The sequence below is a fragment of the Engraulis encrasicolus genome, chromosome 9 (genome assembly GCF_034702125.1).
Source record: "Engraulis encrasicolus isolate BLACKSEA-1 chromosome 9, IST_EnEncr_1.0, whole genome shotgun sequence".
Classification (NCBI taxonomy): domain Eukaryota; kingdom Metazoa; phylum Chordata; class Actinopteri; order Clupeiformes; family Engraulidae; genus Engraulis; species Engraulis encrasicolus.
The window spans coordinates 4501457-4517083 of record NC_085865.1 but is presented as its reverse complement, the minus strand read 5'-3'; the positions used below and the strand labels follow the sequence as shown (position 1 = coordinate 4517083).

Here is a 15627-nt window from a genome sequence, read left to right as displayed (position 1 = left end):
TAAAGGGCTGAAATGTAGGCCTATATGAAGAGCTCTTTTCCAAAATGAGATATATCCATTTTATGTTGGGAATTTGACATTTTTGTACTGGGCATTCCATTGAATTACATTACAAAATGCATTTCATAGAGGTTTAAAAAAACATGTTCTCAAAACATTTGAATGGCAAGAATTCACATATAGATGATAGGACTACTTATCAGTCAATTCCAGTATTAAAATGCAAAAAGTAAAAAATGGTGGATATAGCGTTTTGGAAAAGAGCTCTTCAGTTACTCCATGCGTCAATGTCATACTTGTCATCCCCCCATGGCCCGCGTGAATCCCCCCATGGCCCGCGTGAATCCCCCCATGGCCCGCGTGAATCCCCCCATGGCCCGCGTGAATCCCCCCATGGCCCGCGTGAATCCCCCCCCCATAGTTTCCAAAATTTCTGTGGGAAACACTGGTCTGTGTGTGTCTCTGTGCATGCAGCCTATGTGTGTGGTTGCATGTGTGTGTGTGTGTGTGTGTGTGTGAGAGAGATTCAAAGAAATGTTGTCTCTCTCCAGATTCATTAGTCTCCTCCTGCTGGCTAAATTATCCTCTCCCATGGGGCCCCTAGTAGAGTGAGGCCTTCTGGGTACATAGAGGACCCTAATGTACTACTCTGATAACACAACTGAGAGAGAGAGAGAGAGAGAGAGAGAGAGAGAGAGAGAGAGAGAGAGAGAGAGAGAGAGAGAGAGAGAGAGAGAGAGAGAGAGAGAGAGAGAGAGAGAGAGAGAGTGTGTGTGTGTGTGCCCCACTGGGTAAGTAACAAAAACAGCTGTCATTGCCGACGTAAGAGAACCCAGTGTTGCATAAGCAGGCAGGGAGGAATCTTCAGGCATCTCCAAGCACACCCACCCCCACCCCATTTAGCGTACCTGCATCTCCAAGGCTTTCCTCTCTACCCCCCCCATTTAGCATTCCTGCTACACCTATAGGGACACAGCAACCAGACCCCCCCCCCCCCCCCCCCCCACACACACACACACACACCTCATTCAGCATACCTGCTACACCTATAGGGACACAGTGTACAGGGGTTAGACAATGACACTGTAATGTGCTGTCGCAATAACAGCTCTCACTCCCGAAGCAACAACACCCAGTATTGCATAAGCAGCCAGGCATCTCCAGGGCTTTCCTCCCTCCCTACCACATTTAGCATACCTGCGACACCTGTAGCAGAGATCTTATAGACAGAGATAAGTCATTTCAGTTCATTTCTGGTATCTACTTTCTGTCAGGTGAACGCCCCTTTAGGAGACCTTCGGTTAGGAGACCTTCGGAGTCCTGAGGTTGAGAATAAATCAAGTCCCCTTAGCGCTGTAGATGGCGGTAGCGCACGTCTTGGGCAAACGCCTCAAAAAGAGAAGAAGGAGGGGACAACGGCCCCTTAGGAGACCCAACTTGAGCACACGCTTTTGCATTGAGTGGGCGTGTTTTGCGTTATCTTTCTCTTATCCAGTATTTTTGACTCGAGCACACACTTTTGCATTGGGTGGGCGGGTTTCGAAGCCTCTTGATTACTCCACCCTCTTTGCCTGTAGGGACTCAGCACAGTACTGCAGGGGGGGCACATTACTGGAGGGGGGGGGCACAGTACTGCAGGGGGGGGGCACAGTACTGCAGAGGGGGGCACAGTACTGCAGGGGGGGCACAGTACTGCAGGGGGGGGGCACATTACTGCAGGGGGGGCACAGTACTGCAGGGGGGGCACATTACTGGAGGGGGGGGACACAGTACTGCAGGGGGGGCACATTACTGCAGGGGGGGCACATTACTCCAGGGGGGGGCACATTACTGCAGGGGGGGCACAGTACTGCAGAGGGGGGGGCACAGTACTGCAGGGGGGGGGCACAGTACTGCAGGGGGGGGGCACATTACTGCAGTGGGGGGGCACATTACTGCAGGGGGGGGCACAGTACTGCAGGGGGGGCACAGTACTCCAGGGGGGGCACATTACTGCAGGGGGGCCATATTACTGCAGGGGGGGCACAGTACTGCAGGGGGGGCACATTACTCCGGGGGGGGGGGACACAGTACTGCAGGGGGGGGGCACATTACTGCAGGGGGGGGCACATTACTGCAGGGGGGGCACATTACTCCAGGGGGGCACATTACTCCAGGGGGGCACATTACTGCAGGGGGGGGCACAGTACTGCAGGGGGGGCACATTACTGCAGGGGGGGCACAGTACTGCAGGGGGGGCACATTACTCCAGGGGGGGGACACAGTACTGCAGGGGGGGCACATTACTCCAGGGGGGGCACATTACTGCAGGGGGGGGCACATTACTGCAGGGGGGGCACAGTACTGCAGGGGGGGCACATTACTGGAGGGGGGGCACAGTACTGCAGGGGGGCACATTACTGCAGGGGGGCACAGTACTGCAGGGGGGGGCACATTACTGCAGGGGGGGGCACAGTACTGCAGGGGGGACACATTACTGCAGGGGGGGCACAGTACTGCAGGGGGGGCACATTACTCTGGGGGGGGGGGACACAGTACTGCAGGGGGGGGCACATTACTGCAGGGGGGGCACATTACTCCAGGGGGGGCACATTACTGGAGGGGGGGGCACATTACTGCAGGGGGGGCACATTACTGCAGGGGGGGCACAGTACTGCCGGGGGGGCACATTACTGCAGGGGGGGCACATTACTCCAGGGGGGGGGGGCACATTACTGCAGGGGGGGCACAGTACTGCAGGGGGGGCACATTACTGCCGGGGGGGCACATTACTCCAGGGGGGGGGGGGCACAGTACTGCAGGGGGGGCACATTACTCCAGGGGGGGCACATTACTGCAGGGGGGGGCACAGTACTGCAGGGGGGGGCACATTACTGCAGGGGGGGGGGCACAGTGCTGCAGGGGGGGGCACAGTACTGCAGGGGGGGACACATTACTGCCGGGGGGGCACATTACTCCAGGGGGGGGCACATTACTCCAGGGGGGGGGGCACATTACTGCAGGGGGGGGGCACAGTACTGCAGGGGGGGGGCACATTACTGCAGGGGGGGGCACATTACTGCAGGGGGAGGGGCACATTACTGGAGGGGGGGGCACAGTACTGCGGGGGGGGCACAGTACTGCAGGGGGGGCACATTACTGCAGGGGGGGCACATTACTCCAGGGGGGGGGCACATTACTGGAGGGGGGGCATATTACTGCAGGGGGGGGGGCACATTACTGCAGGGGGGGCACAGTACTGCAGGGGGGGCACATTACTGCAGGGGGGGGGGCACATTACTCCAGGGGGGGCACAGTACTGGAGGGGGGGCCAAAGTACTGGAGGGGGGGGGCACAGTACTGCAGGGGGGGGCACATTACTGCAGGGGGGCACAGTACTGCAGGGGGGGGGCACATTACTGCAGGGGGGAGCACAGTACTGCAGGGGGGGGCACATTACTGCAGGGGGGGGCACAGTACTGCAGGGGGGGCACATTACTCCAGGGGGGGGCACAGTACTGCAGGGGGGGGGCACAGTACTGCAGGGGGGGGCACAGTACTGCAGGGGGGGCACAGTACTGCAGGGGGGGCACATTACTGCAGGGGGGGGGCACATTACTGCAGGGGGGGCACAGTACTGCAGGGGGGGCACATTACTGCAGGGGGGGCACAGTACTGCAGGGGGGGGCACATTACTGCAGGGGGGGCACATTACTCCAGGGGGGGGCACAGTACTGCAGGGGGGGCACAGTACTGCAGGGGGGCACATTACTCCAGGGGGGGGCACATTACTGCAGGGGGGGCACAGTACTGCAGGGGGGGGGCACATTACTGCAGGGGGGGGCACAGTACTCCAGGGGGGGGGGGCACATTACTGCAGGGGGGGGGGCACATTACTGCAGGGGGGGGCACATTACTGCAGGGGGGGCACAGTACTCCAGGGGGGCACAGTACTGCGGGGGGGGGGGGCACAGTTCTCCAGGGGGGGCACAGTACTGCGGGGGGGGGGCACATTACTGCAGGGGGGGGGGGGGGGGGGGGGGGGGTGTCACGAAAATATTCTGAAGTCCAAAAGGGGGGTCCCTGCTGGAAAGGTTTGGGAACCGCAGCACACACAGCACATTAAGCGGCGTACACACACAAAGCTAGCTTTTCGCTTGCTCGCCTACTCGACACTCTTTCATGGAACGTTCGCTGAAAGTTCCCGCGGCTTTAACTGCCAATGAACAGTACAGGCGAGAATTACCGAACTCTGCATTCCAAATGGTTACTCGCTTACTCGCCTCGCTCGAAGACAAAATGTTTTCCACATCGCAATCGCTTGTACAGTACTCGCCTACTCGCCTGCGAGTCTCGCTGGTACACATCGACATTCTATTGACTTCATTCGCTGAGCGAGTAACTAGTAGCAACGTGTGTGTACGGCCCTTTGCTGCACCACCAGCCCTCTGTACCTCCCCTGTGGAACATCACTACCTCTCCACTAAACGCCAGGGGGCCTACACTAAGAAGCTGGTTCAGGAGTAAAGCAGGTTAAGTCAAACGGTAAATCACGTAATACAGTAGAAGAGCCTAGGGCCTAACTCAAGGCTCTTCTATTAGATGATTTACCTCTTCACACCCCTCTGGGCTCACACCCACCACAGTGACGAGAACTTGCTTCTGACAACTGCAGAGTTGAAAATCAGGGACTAGGGATAAACTTAAGTGGACAAAACACAGGTATGCGCACTATGCAGGGCTTGGCCAACTTTTTTGCTCACCTGGAAAAACTGCCACTGTGGCTTCATTGGCTATTCTGACTTGCTTTGCAGGTAAACCATTTTGTCACCAAACACAAACATAACAGATGCAAAAGGTACAAACATGTGATGACCTGACATATCCAAAACTACCTGCCAAATTGGCTAATGCAACTAAACTAATGTCTATCCAGCTATTTTTTCCCTTGTTTGGTTTCCCTTGGAAGCCCTGGGTACACGACTTCAAGAGCAGTGGTCCCTGCGCTCATTATTACCGTTATTATCACCATTATTATCGATAATGTTTGCACATTTAAAAGATATCATATCATATCATTTAAAAGATATCAATTAACAAGCAGAAGTCAAAAAGGGGTCTAGGCTTAGCCCAGGGGTGATAGTGAAAAAAAATCCTGAGCCTGAACTTTTTCTCCTGCTCTAACGACAACAAGATACTGCATAGTGACGTAACGTAGGCCTATTTTGACACCTTATTCAAAATTTAATAGCCGGTGTATGGCCATTATTCAAGCCTGATAGTAGAAGAAAACCCTGAACCTGTAACACTTTCTGAGATAAGAATATCCTGATAGCTAATTATTATCAATGTTTTTAATTTTGCAAGCTCTGTCAAGCCTGATATCAGGCATGGAGCCTGAATACTACCAACCCTGTTAGCCTCTATGTTAGTAGACCAAAGCACAGGTGCAGGTCTTCAATAGAGAGTGCATTTTCAAAATTCTGTAAATAGGGAAGTGACTGTTTCAGAGAATGTTTTGTATTCTGGTATAGGAGGTTTAATTAATGGGTAGAATTAATACACAGCGCAGAAAAGTTAAGGAAAAAAAAAACAGTATTGGGAATATTGCTCTTGCATGGTCTGTCAGTCTTGTTCAGAGGTCATTATTTCTCACTTATACCACGGCAGTCTGGAATCTCCCATTGTGACGCGCTAAATTGGGTATTGATTAACTGTCTATATATGCACACCTGAAGTAGTCCCACTATTAGGTCACTTTTCTGACCGCATAACTCCAGTGTATCAATGCGCCAAGGCACGCACGTTCATAAATTACACACAAAAAAGTTGCAAGCATTACGCGCTGAAGTGACACATGTGGCACCGCGCGTCTGGAAACACCAGCAATGTATAGTGAATCTGGAGCAAATCTTAGTAGACCTAATCAAATTTGAAACATGTTTATTTCTCCCAACTGACCATCACTCTGTCAACTTTGTGATAGAGAGAGAGAGAGAGAGAGAGAGAGAGAGAGAGAGAGAGAGAGAGAGAGAGAGAGAGAGAGAGATTCCCTGCGCAAAGGGACGCCCGTTTCACATGGGCATTTCTTCCCCACGAGAGGAGATGTTTCCTGCGGTTGTAGCGTTTATCAGTTGAGAGAGTAGCGTAACTTGTGAAAAGTATGGGATATTTTCGGATCAATAGGAACGCAGTGGAAAATAAATCAAGGGGAGTTTCCTATGGGAGGAGAGCACATTGACGAGGTGCCTGTTTTGATGAAGTTAATGGCGAGGTGAGGCAGTTAGAATGTCGCCAAGATGCGCGGGGTATTTTTTTTAATCTATTGAGATCTGTACATGTGTAGGAATCATGCCAACTGTAGCATGGTCTAGTGGGCAAGTCAGACGCGCCCATATATCGAATGGGTAGAACATTGAGGCGACCGACTTGACAACCAAATGCGATAGAATTAACGACTGGCTCTTGACTTGACAACCGAATGCGATAGAACTATCAACGGTGTCTTGGCCGTAGCAACCTTCAATTTAGAATTAGCAACGGCAGTTCGCCACAAAGTTATGAAAAGAAGCTTCTTGTGGCGGAAGGAATTAGTTCTACAGAAAACCTTTGTTTTAGCCATTATAGCATCGAAATAATGCCTCAAATAAATTTCAGACAGTGTGGCAACCGTGGTATAAGCGGGATAATTGACTTCACGGTGTGCGTATAACAGGAAAAATAATGCACACCGAGGTGTAACGGCCACTCCGCTTCGCGTCGTGGCCGCATCACCACCTAGGTGTGCATTATTTTTCCTGTTATACGCACACCGTGAAGTCAATTATCCCTTACTTAATCAGTTGATGAATACTCACAGCTTTATTGTTGGGTATCCTCGCACGCCAAATTCTGAAGCCATGCCTAGACGGAGAAAAGACAGAGAAAATGTGCAGAAGTCATGCCACAAACCAGTCGAAAAACATTCAAACAAAAGAGTGGTTCACCTGCTGTAGGAACACAACAGTGACAATATTTTGCATAATAAGCCATTGCTGCTTTCCCACACACCCTAAAAACATAAAAAACAAAAGAGTGGTTTGCGTATGTAGGAACAACAGTGACAATATTTGCATAATAAGCCTGCACTTCCCACAAAGAGTACGAGAGATTTTTTTTTTAGAAGTTGCCATGGCCTCTTACCCACCCTGTGTTACGGCCCCTGAGAGGGTGTCCCTATTTGGGCTGCTCCCGGTCTGCTTGTCCCTGTGTGCCTCTATCCCTCTCTGTGTGTGTGTGTGTGTGTGTGTGTGTGTGTGTGTGTGTGTGTGTGTGTGTGTGTGTGTGTGTGTGTGTGTGTGTGTGTGTGTGAGAGCGTGTGTGAGAGCGTGTGTGAGAGCGTGTGTGAGAGCGTGTGAGAGCGTGTGTGAGAGTGTGTGAGAGTGTGTGAGAGTGTGTGAGAGTGTGTGAGAGCGTGTGTGTGCGTGTGCATGTCCTTGTGTGCGATTGTGTGTCCTTGTGTGCATGCGTGTCCTTGTGTGTGTGGCCCTGTATGCGTGCGTGTGTGCGCGTGTGTGTGTGTGTGTGTGTGTGTGTGTGTGTGTGCCCCCCAGTGTGTGTCCCTGTGTGCTAGTTTCCTTCCCAGTGCACTGGTCCCCATGTGCTGGTGTACGTCTCTGCTGCTTGCGTAAGGTGCTCTTGTTGGGCTAATTGGAGGCCTAATGGACGATGCTACTTGATGAAAAGTTCTAGCATGACTTGGCTCTCCACTTGGTCTTTGCTTACAGTAGATCTTCTTGCCTCAGTCACCACAACATGTGACAATTCCATCCATCGATTACCCGTGTTTTTCCTCTTTGGAGTTCATAAGGGCAGTCATGGGTAAGTGGTTAGGGTGTCAGACTTGTAGCCCAAAGGTTGCTGGTTCGACTCCCGACCCGCCAGGTTGGTGGGGGTAGTAATTAACCAGTGCTCTCCCTCATCCTGCTACATGAGGTACCCTGAGCATGGTACCGTCCCGCCGCACTGCTCCCTTGGGGCGCCATTGAGGGCTGCCCCCTTGCACAAGTGAGGCATAAATGCAGTTTCGTTGTGTGCCGTGTGTAGAGGACACTTGTGTGCTGTGGAGAGCTGTGACAATGACAATGGGAGTTGGAGTTTCCCAAATGGGCTTTAATAAAATTTACTTTGTAGGATTCATACTTGTGTGCAAAGAGACAACATGACAATGGGTGCGTTACAATATGCGACCTTGCCTCCTCCACTTGTGCTTGTCTCCTTGTCCCGCCTCCTGGCCCCTCCTCCGTGGAGAAAACGATTAAGTTTCCCAGCTGTCAGCCTAGCCAAAACAACTTTTGAGGGACTGTTTTTCATTCACCATCCCAATTGCAAATGAGAAAAGGACTCTACAATTGAGCTTTTGCAAGATATTGAAATATAATGCTGTTGTCAGTGATGTCATCATGACATATTACTTCCTGGTACGAGGAGACAAGCACAAATGGAGGAGGCAAGGTTGCATATTGTAACGCACTCAATGTGAGCTGGCTTCCTGCGCCTTAGACAGCAACTCGGACATGGGGTTCTTTCTAATACGCGGACGCCTGTCCTCCCTTGCTCCCTTGCATGCTTGTGGCCTCGAGATGACGTCAAAGACGCGACAGAAGCGCATTTCAATATCTCGCAAAAGCGCAATTCTAAATGTCGTTTTCTCATTTGCAATCGGTATTAAATGAATGAAGAACAGTCCCCCAAAAGTTGTTGTGGCTAGGCTGTCAGCGGGGAAACTTTGTCGTTTTCTCCACGGAGGCAGGGCATCAGCAAACAGCGAGGCAACAGGCACAGGTTGAGGATGGGAAAGAACCAGCGGTTTCACTCTGCCTCTTTAAAAAGGTGCCATGAGCAAAACAGTGCCAACACTTGTACGACAGCAAAACACATCAAGTTCTTGTTCCCCTTTTAGGATAAAAACTGCAAACCCAAAACATAAACTGTTTGTGATGTTTTAATCAGTCAGCAAACCCTGTGTTCATTTAAAATGATTCCCCTAATTCTAAAAGCACTTATTGTTGTCGATATTGGGCTTATTTGAAATTGTCTCAGCCTACTTAAGAATGACTAGTCAAGTGCATGTCCGCAAAAAAAATCATATCGGAGAGGACAACTCTTTTGCATTGCCGACAAGCTCGAAAGGGAGCTAAATATGCTAAATAGTGCACATATCCTTTTTAATGTCCTAAATAAACTGACTTACCAAACCCTGGCGGAATGCCTCATAATAAGCCTAAACTTATATGCCGCTAGAAGACACTACACATACAGTATAATCCTTGGTTTCTCCACTTCAAGAAGTCGTAATAAAGCCTTCTTATCTTCCGTGCTCTGGGAGAGTCAATCCTTTAATCCCGACGCCCAGCATGCATTCCTGGCCTTCTCAAGGCTCATATAGCAAGCCTCAGGTTAAGACTTAACAAAGCTCTGGGCAGAAGTTAATGGGCTAAACCTCACTCCTGGACTGGGCAGTCTGAGCAGGTTTGTATAATGGTCTTATTTAAAGTGGCCCTTTGGCCCAAAGTAGTGAATTCTGTGTAACCCTGGCAGCATGGACTTCTAGTCAGGCAAGATATTGAAATGGCCCACAAAGCATGTTACATACTGTATTACCTCCATTTAACTCACTCAATTTTTTAAATTGGATCAGAGTAAACAATTACTTTTTTAAATCAGAATATTAAGGTGCTGTAGGTCTTTCTAAACAGTCTATCCAAAGATTCTCAATATGGTAGACCAAGAGAATGCATAGCATGCATCACCAAAGCAACAAAGTGGAATCAAGTCTGGACCCCGTTTCTTGACAGTGCCGTTGCTAACCAATTAGCAACTTAGTAAGTTGCCAATGGGAAATTGCATTACAACCAAGTAAGTTGCCAACTTAGTTAGCAACGGCACTGTTGAGAAACGCACCCCTGGTCTCCTGAATGGGTGCGACTCTCCATTGAATTCCATTCATTCTCCTAGCCTCACACAAAACTGTGTTTTTTCCCTCACCACAATAATGGCAAACTGTTCTGAATTTTCCACCCAGGCCTCAACTCTAAGCCTCGTCTTAAATCATGTGACATTCTGGCTGTGCGTGTCAATTGTGAATGGTCCATTCTATCAACTGTTGGCATGTAAATTGCTACGAATTTCAAAGAACTTAAAAGTTGGATGTACAGTATGAGAGGTTGGGTGAAAATTATGACTCCTTGCATATTATTACATGGGCTGATACTACAAAATACTGAGTTTAAACTAACTATACTGCCTTCATACACTCTCGGTCTTTATTAACTTAACTCTTTGTTTGCGTCATGCCCTGGCGTATCACGCTGTATCGAAAGTCATTATGCTTGCTGCAGGACATGAGTGCGTGGGCACATTTCGTGCACGAGCTCGTTGCCATGCGAATTGTATGTCAATTTGGTGTGCAGGACAAGGTACGCAGACAAAACCTGAGGGGCGATCTTCTGAACTTGTTGAGATGTTAAGTTCACGGTAGAGTCAACCAATGCTGAAAAACATTAACGAGAGCCTCGTTGGCCATCTGCCCCCTAGACGATACCTCCAGTATTGTACAAAGTGTTCCGGTCGTCCTGAAACAAGTACGTGCACTCGAACACACGCGGTTGGGTCAAAGACGTCCAACATGACACTGTCCTTCAGTGGTAACAGATGCTTTTGCTTACCGTAACTGTGAAAAACATGACATTTCAAAACAATTTTTTGAAAAGTGAATACATGAAAGCCATGCCAAAAAAAATATTTTTTAAAAATCTCTTTTTTTGCATTTACAGTAAGCAAAAGTATCCGTTGCACTGGAGGACACGTTGGACTTCTTTGACCCGGTTGCAAGCGCAATTTACTCCAACTCCCATTGTCATTGTGACACAGCACTCCACAGCACACAAGTGAACACTGCACACTGCACACAACGAAATTGCATTTTATGCCTCACCCCTGCAAGGGGGCAGCCTTCAGTGGCGCCCCATGGGGAGCAGTGCGGCGGGACGGTACCATGCTCAGGGTACCTCAGTCATGGAGGAGGATGGGGGAGAGCACTGGTCGATTACTCCCCCCACCAACCTGGCGGGTCGGGAGTCGAACCGACAACCTCTGGGATACAAGTCTGACACCCTAACCGCTCACCCATTAAGACACCCAGCAAGCATATCCCTGGCCTAATACAGAGGGGAATACTAAGAAGCTGGCTCAGGAGTGAACCAGGTTAAGTTAAGAGGCAAATCATTTAATAGAAGAGCCTGGAGTCATTCTTAGCATAGGCCCCAGGTGTGTGTGTACTGTAGAGAGGAGTAAAGGGCGTTTACCGTTGTAAGCGGTGGCGTCCATCTTGCCGACTCTGACGGGGGAGCCTGAAGTCCTCAGCTCTGCTCCCACGTCGTGCCAGATGGGCTCCAGCTTCTTGCAGTAGCCACACCACGGGGCATAGAACTAGAACATAGAACACAGAACTAGAACATAGAACATAGAATACAGAACTACAACATAAAACATACCACGGGGCATAGAACTAGAACATAGAACATAGAACATCCCACGGGGCATAGAACTAGAACATAGAACACCACGAGGCATAAAACCACAACACAACATAATAACAATAATATACACCACGGGGCATAGAACTACAACACAACATAATAACAATAATATATTATACACTATGAGGCATAGGACTACAACACAACAACGGTACATGTACGTCATATAAGTAAAAAGGGGATACATCACTGCACACTGCTGGTCTTCTTTGCTGGTAGTTTATTAGGTAAACAACACATAACACCTTAACAGGGTTGTGGTCTCTGATCTCTAGTCTTGATATGCAAGTTACTACAGGAGGCCTTAATGCCCTTGAGGATAAATTAAATCCCTCTACACTAACTACTGCAGTACCTTGAATAGCAAATGCCCTGAGGCAATCATAAGGTCGCATTGCACCATCCCCACCCACCGCCCCCACCCATGAGACCACACATGAAGCCATTGGGGATGGGTGTCTTGCACCATCCCCACCTCAGGGATACCTTTGCTAAGACTGATATGGACAGATATAGAATAAAAAACATACCATGGAAATGGAACATCGTTTCATCAATGTGAGTAATGTGTCCGTCACTGTCATATGTATGTATGTAACTTGTAGGGTTTTTTTTTTTTTTTAGAAAATGGGTTATTTTAAAACAAATCTGTACACCCTGTGACACCCCCTCCTCCTCCTCCTCCTCCTCCTCTTCATCATGAACGTTTACAGGTAAACTCTAGGTATATTTCATCTGAGAAAAATCGCCGTGTTCAGTAAACCTGATGAAGCGGTGGTGAAACGCGTTGTTAACCAAAATGTACTTTCAGTACATTTAAATGACTTGTGCCTACACACATCACCAGCACCTGGACATTATATCTGTGCATAGATCTTAACGTCTTTTGGCTACCGTTGCTTTAACGTTTATCCAATCCTGGGGTGAGTTTCTCAAAAGAGAAGTTGTTAGCCTGTTAGCAACTTTGGTAGTTGCCAATGGGAAAATGCATTGAAAACAACAAAGTAGCTAATGTAGTAAGCAACTTTGGTTTTGAGAAATCCACCCCTGGTCTAACTCTTCCATCCCTCAGCAACCTCCCTTCAGACCTGGATTAAGATGGCCTGGGGCCCCTAGGCTACAGGTTGCTGCGGGGCCCCCCAGAAGGAAAACACTGCAATGAATTTTCATAGACAGGGTCATATTACGAGCTGGGAATTAAGGATAACATGTCTACCAACTGTAGAGAGGAGCATTCACAAGATTCAAAACTGTACTCCACACAACAAATACATTTTTCAATATTGTATATTCTCTCACAATTTGAGCATTTTTTTCACCTCTGGCCAATCAGGGCTACCCCCTGGCAAGTGGGACCGGCCCCTAGGCTTCAGCCATAGATCTAGCCGGTGTGTTAATCTGGCCCTGACCACCCCTTTCACCCCTTTCACACTCATTCTTGGTCATGATAACCTCTTCTTCACCTCAACTCACAGAAGATGTTTTTGCACAATTCACAATTGCCCTTTTATTCTTTTGGTCTGTATTTTTTCCCCCTTCCTGACTATTAGCTGTGTTATGTGTCTTGAAATGTGATCTAAAATGTAAGCTACTGGAAACCTTAATCCAGGATTACCAAAAATGTGCGGTGGAGCAACATTCGCTTAGGGGGTGCACAAACCACATTGAAATGTGAAAGGGGGTGCGCGGGGAAAAAAGTTTGGGAACCACTGCTCTACCACAACCAGCCCCACCTCCTCCGTCACATCTGCGTGCATGACTTCTGTTCCACTAACAACACCACCACTGAGGCATCAATTTCACTTTCACCGGTAACTTTCTGGCACATTTCATTTACGTTTTTTATCTTTATTTTAACATTTATTTGTTGCAGCCCCCATAGTCTAACTCTAGGCCCCGGTGACCACCCGCTCCTAGTCCTAGTACCACCCCGTACCCTCGTCGCCACACCACCTTCAGGGTTGCCAGATGAGACCGAGGATTTCCAGCCCAAAACCCATCTGGAAGCACTAAATCCCGCCTATTATGAACTAAATTCTACTGATTTCTATGGCCATACATCTGCAGAAAAAAAACATCCAAATGCCCTTTTTTTAAGCATGTTTTACCTGTTCAGACGGTGATCCTGAGCAGCCCAATTGGGCGGGAAACTGCCCAATCTGGCAACACTGCCCACCTCACCCCTCTGACCTCAACACCTCTTCCTCGTCCTGCGTTCATGACTACTCTTCAGCTAAAGACACACCAGTGAGGCATCACTTTCACTAGCAACTACGTTTTTTATTATTATTATTTTAACATTTACTTGTTGTAGCCCACAACATAGTCTAACTCTAGGCCTGCGTGACCACCCGCTCCTAGCACCACCCTGTACCCTCCCCCAACACCACCACGCCACACCACACCCCCCTGACCTCAACACCTCTTCCTGGTCCTCATCCTGCATGCATGACTTGACTTTGGCTAAAAACACACCAGTGAGCATCGCCTTCTGTTCCGCCGGCCGGATTGCTTCCGCAAGGGATGAACTGCGATGAACAAGGCTGCCTGCCTGCCCACCCGGGACCGGGAATGCCCAGGGGCAAAGTGTGTGCGCGTGTGTGTGTGTGTGTGTGTGTGTGTGTGTGTGTGTGTGTGTGTGTGTGTGTGTGTGTGCGTGTGTGTGTGTGTGTGTGTGTGTGTGTGTGTGTGTGTGTGTCTGTGTGTGTCTGTGTGTGTCTGTGTGTGTATGTGTGTGTCTGTGTGTGTGTGTGTGTGTGTATAAACACAACTTGATCGTTGTATCAGGGTATCAGTGCTGCATGAAGTAGAACAAGAGGAGAGATACTCACATCTACCAGCCAAACATCATTCATCCGGTTATCTTTAAACCTAGAAAGGAACAATACATTTGATTTAATGATAAAATCGTCTCTTTAAAGTTTCAATTACAATTTCAGGGTAACATGTTTCAACTTAGGTAGGTCTAATCAGTCACACAACAAGAAGGAGTAGGCAGTCATAGAACACTGCAATGAAAACAAGTCTAAGTTAGTCGTTTTAAAACTCTGCCCTGATCACAGAAGTTATTGAAGTAGGCCTACAACACTTCCAGTTGCCTCTTTAACAGAACTCTAAACCGGAATATTTATGTGGGCACAATACATTTGCATTATCAACTGAGGGGCGTCATCAACACCGTTATTATTAATAATTAATAATATTAAGATCGCCAAGCATCACCAAACCAACATCAGCTGAACTCAGTCGTGTTGCCTGCCTACACCCCAGGGCGCGCTTCATGCATTTCTGTGAAATGTATGACACCCAAAGTAGAACAGATCATTTGTTGTACGCGTTTGCATTACTTATAGCTCAACTTCTATTGTGATTGTTGCACTACTGCTTGAATGCGATGGTACTAACATATGAAAAAACAACAGGAACATGACTGAATCTCCAGAGATGGTAAAATCACTTACGTGTCATCGAGGTCCTCCACTAACGCTCCTACCAGCGAACTGAGGAAAACCGCTGTGGAAACAAAGGACAATATAATCCATAATGATACATGTCTGTCATTAAAGTCGAAGCTGCAATAGATCAGCATCTGATTTGCTGCTACCCAAACAGCTTACGATGCAGCAGTCAGTCAGCAGCAGCTTCCTTTAGCAAGCCAGCGCCGAACTACTCCTTTCTTTACCCCAGTCTCATTCATCATATCCAGACATGACCTCATTCAAACGATGATGGTTTCGCTACAAATATTGTCGCCAAGTGAATTCTGGAGTAGGCATAATAACTTACCTGCACAAACCAAACTGACTTTCACTTCAGCCATCTTTCCGAATGAAGAGCGAGAAACAGGAAATACACCAAGCAAACCCAAGGCGTTTGCGCCTGCGCAGGCGCCGCGCTGCATTCTAACACGGAAGTGTGAAAGCGGGAAGTGTGCCGTTATAAACGATGGGGTTGTGAATAATTTAGATTTAAAATAATTTGCAATCATTAACTATTTTTATTTTTATTTTCTTCTATAAATATTATTGGGCAGGGTTGTGGTTTCAGGCTCAGTTGGAGAGGAAAATAA

The 15627-nt window shown here is 48.7% G+C and overlaps 1 protein-coding gene across 1 annotated transcript in view; it reads right to left on the bottom strand.

The window, feature by feature from the left end:
• Positions 1-15416, bottom strand: part of LOC134455390 (protein disulfide-isomerase TMX3-like) — a 96524-nt gene extending 81108 nt beyond the window's left edge. Inside the window, exons 1-5 of the mRNA XM_063206409.1 lie at positions 15345-15416; positions 15020-15071; positions 14390-14429; positions 11325-11448; positions 6837-6882 (exon numbers count right to left, since the gene is read on the bottom strand). Coding sequence (XP_063062479.1) covers positions 6837-6882; positions 11325-11448; positions 14390-14429; positions 15020-15071; positions 15345-15378 — 296 coding nt within the window. The 5' untranslated portion in view covers positions 15379-15416. The remainder of the gene's footprint in view (positions 1-6836; positions 6883-11324; positions 11449-14389; positions 14430-15019; positions 15072-15344) is intronic.
• Between the last annotated feature and the right edge of the window lie 211 nt (positions 15417-15627).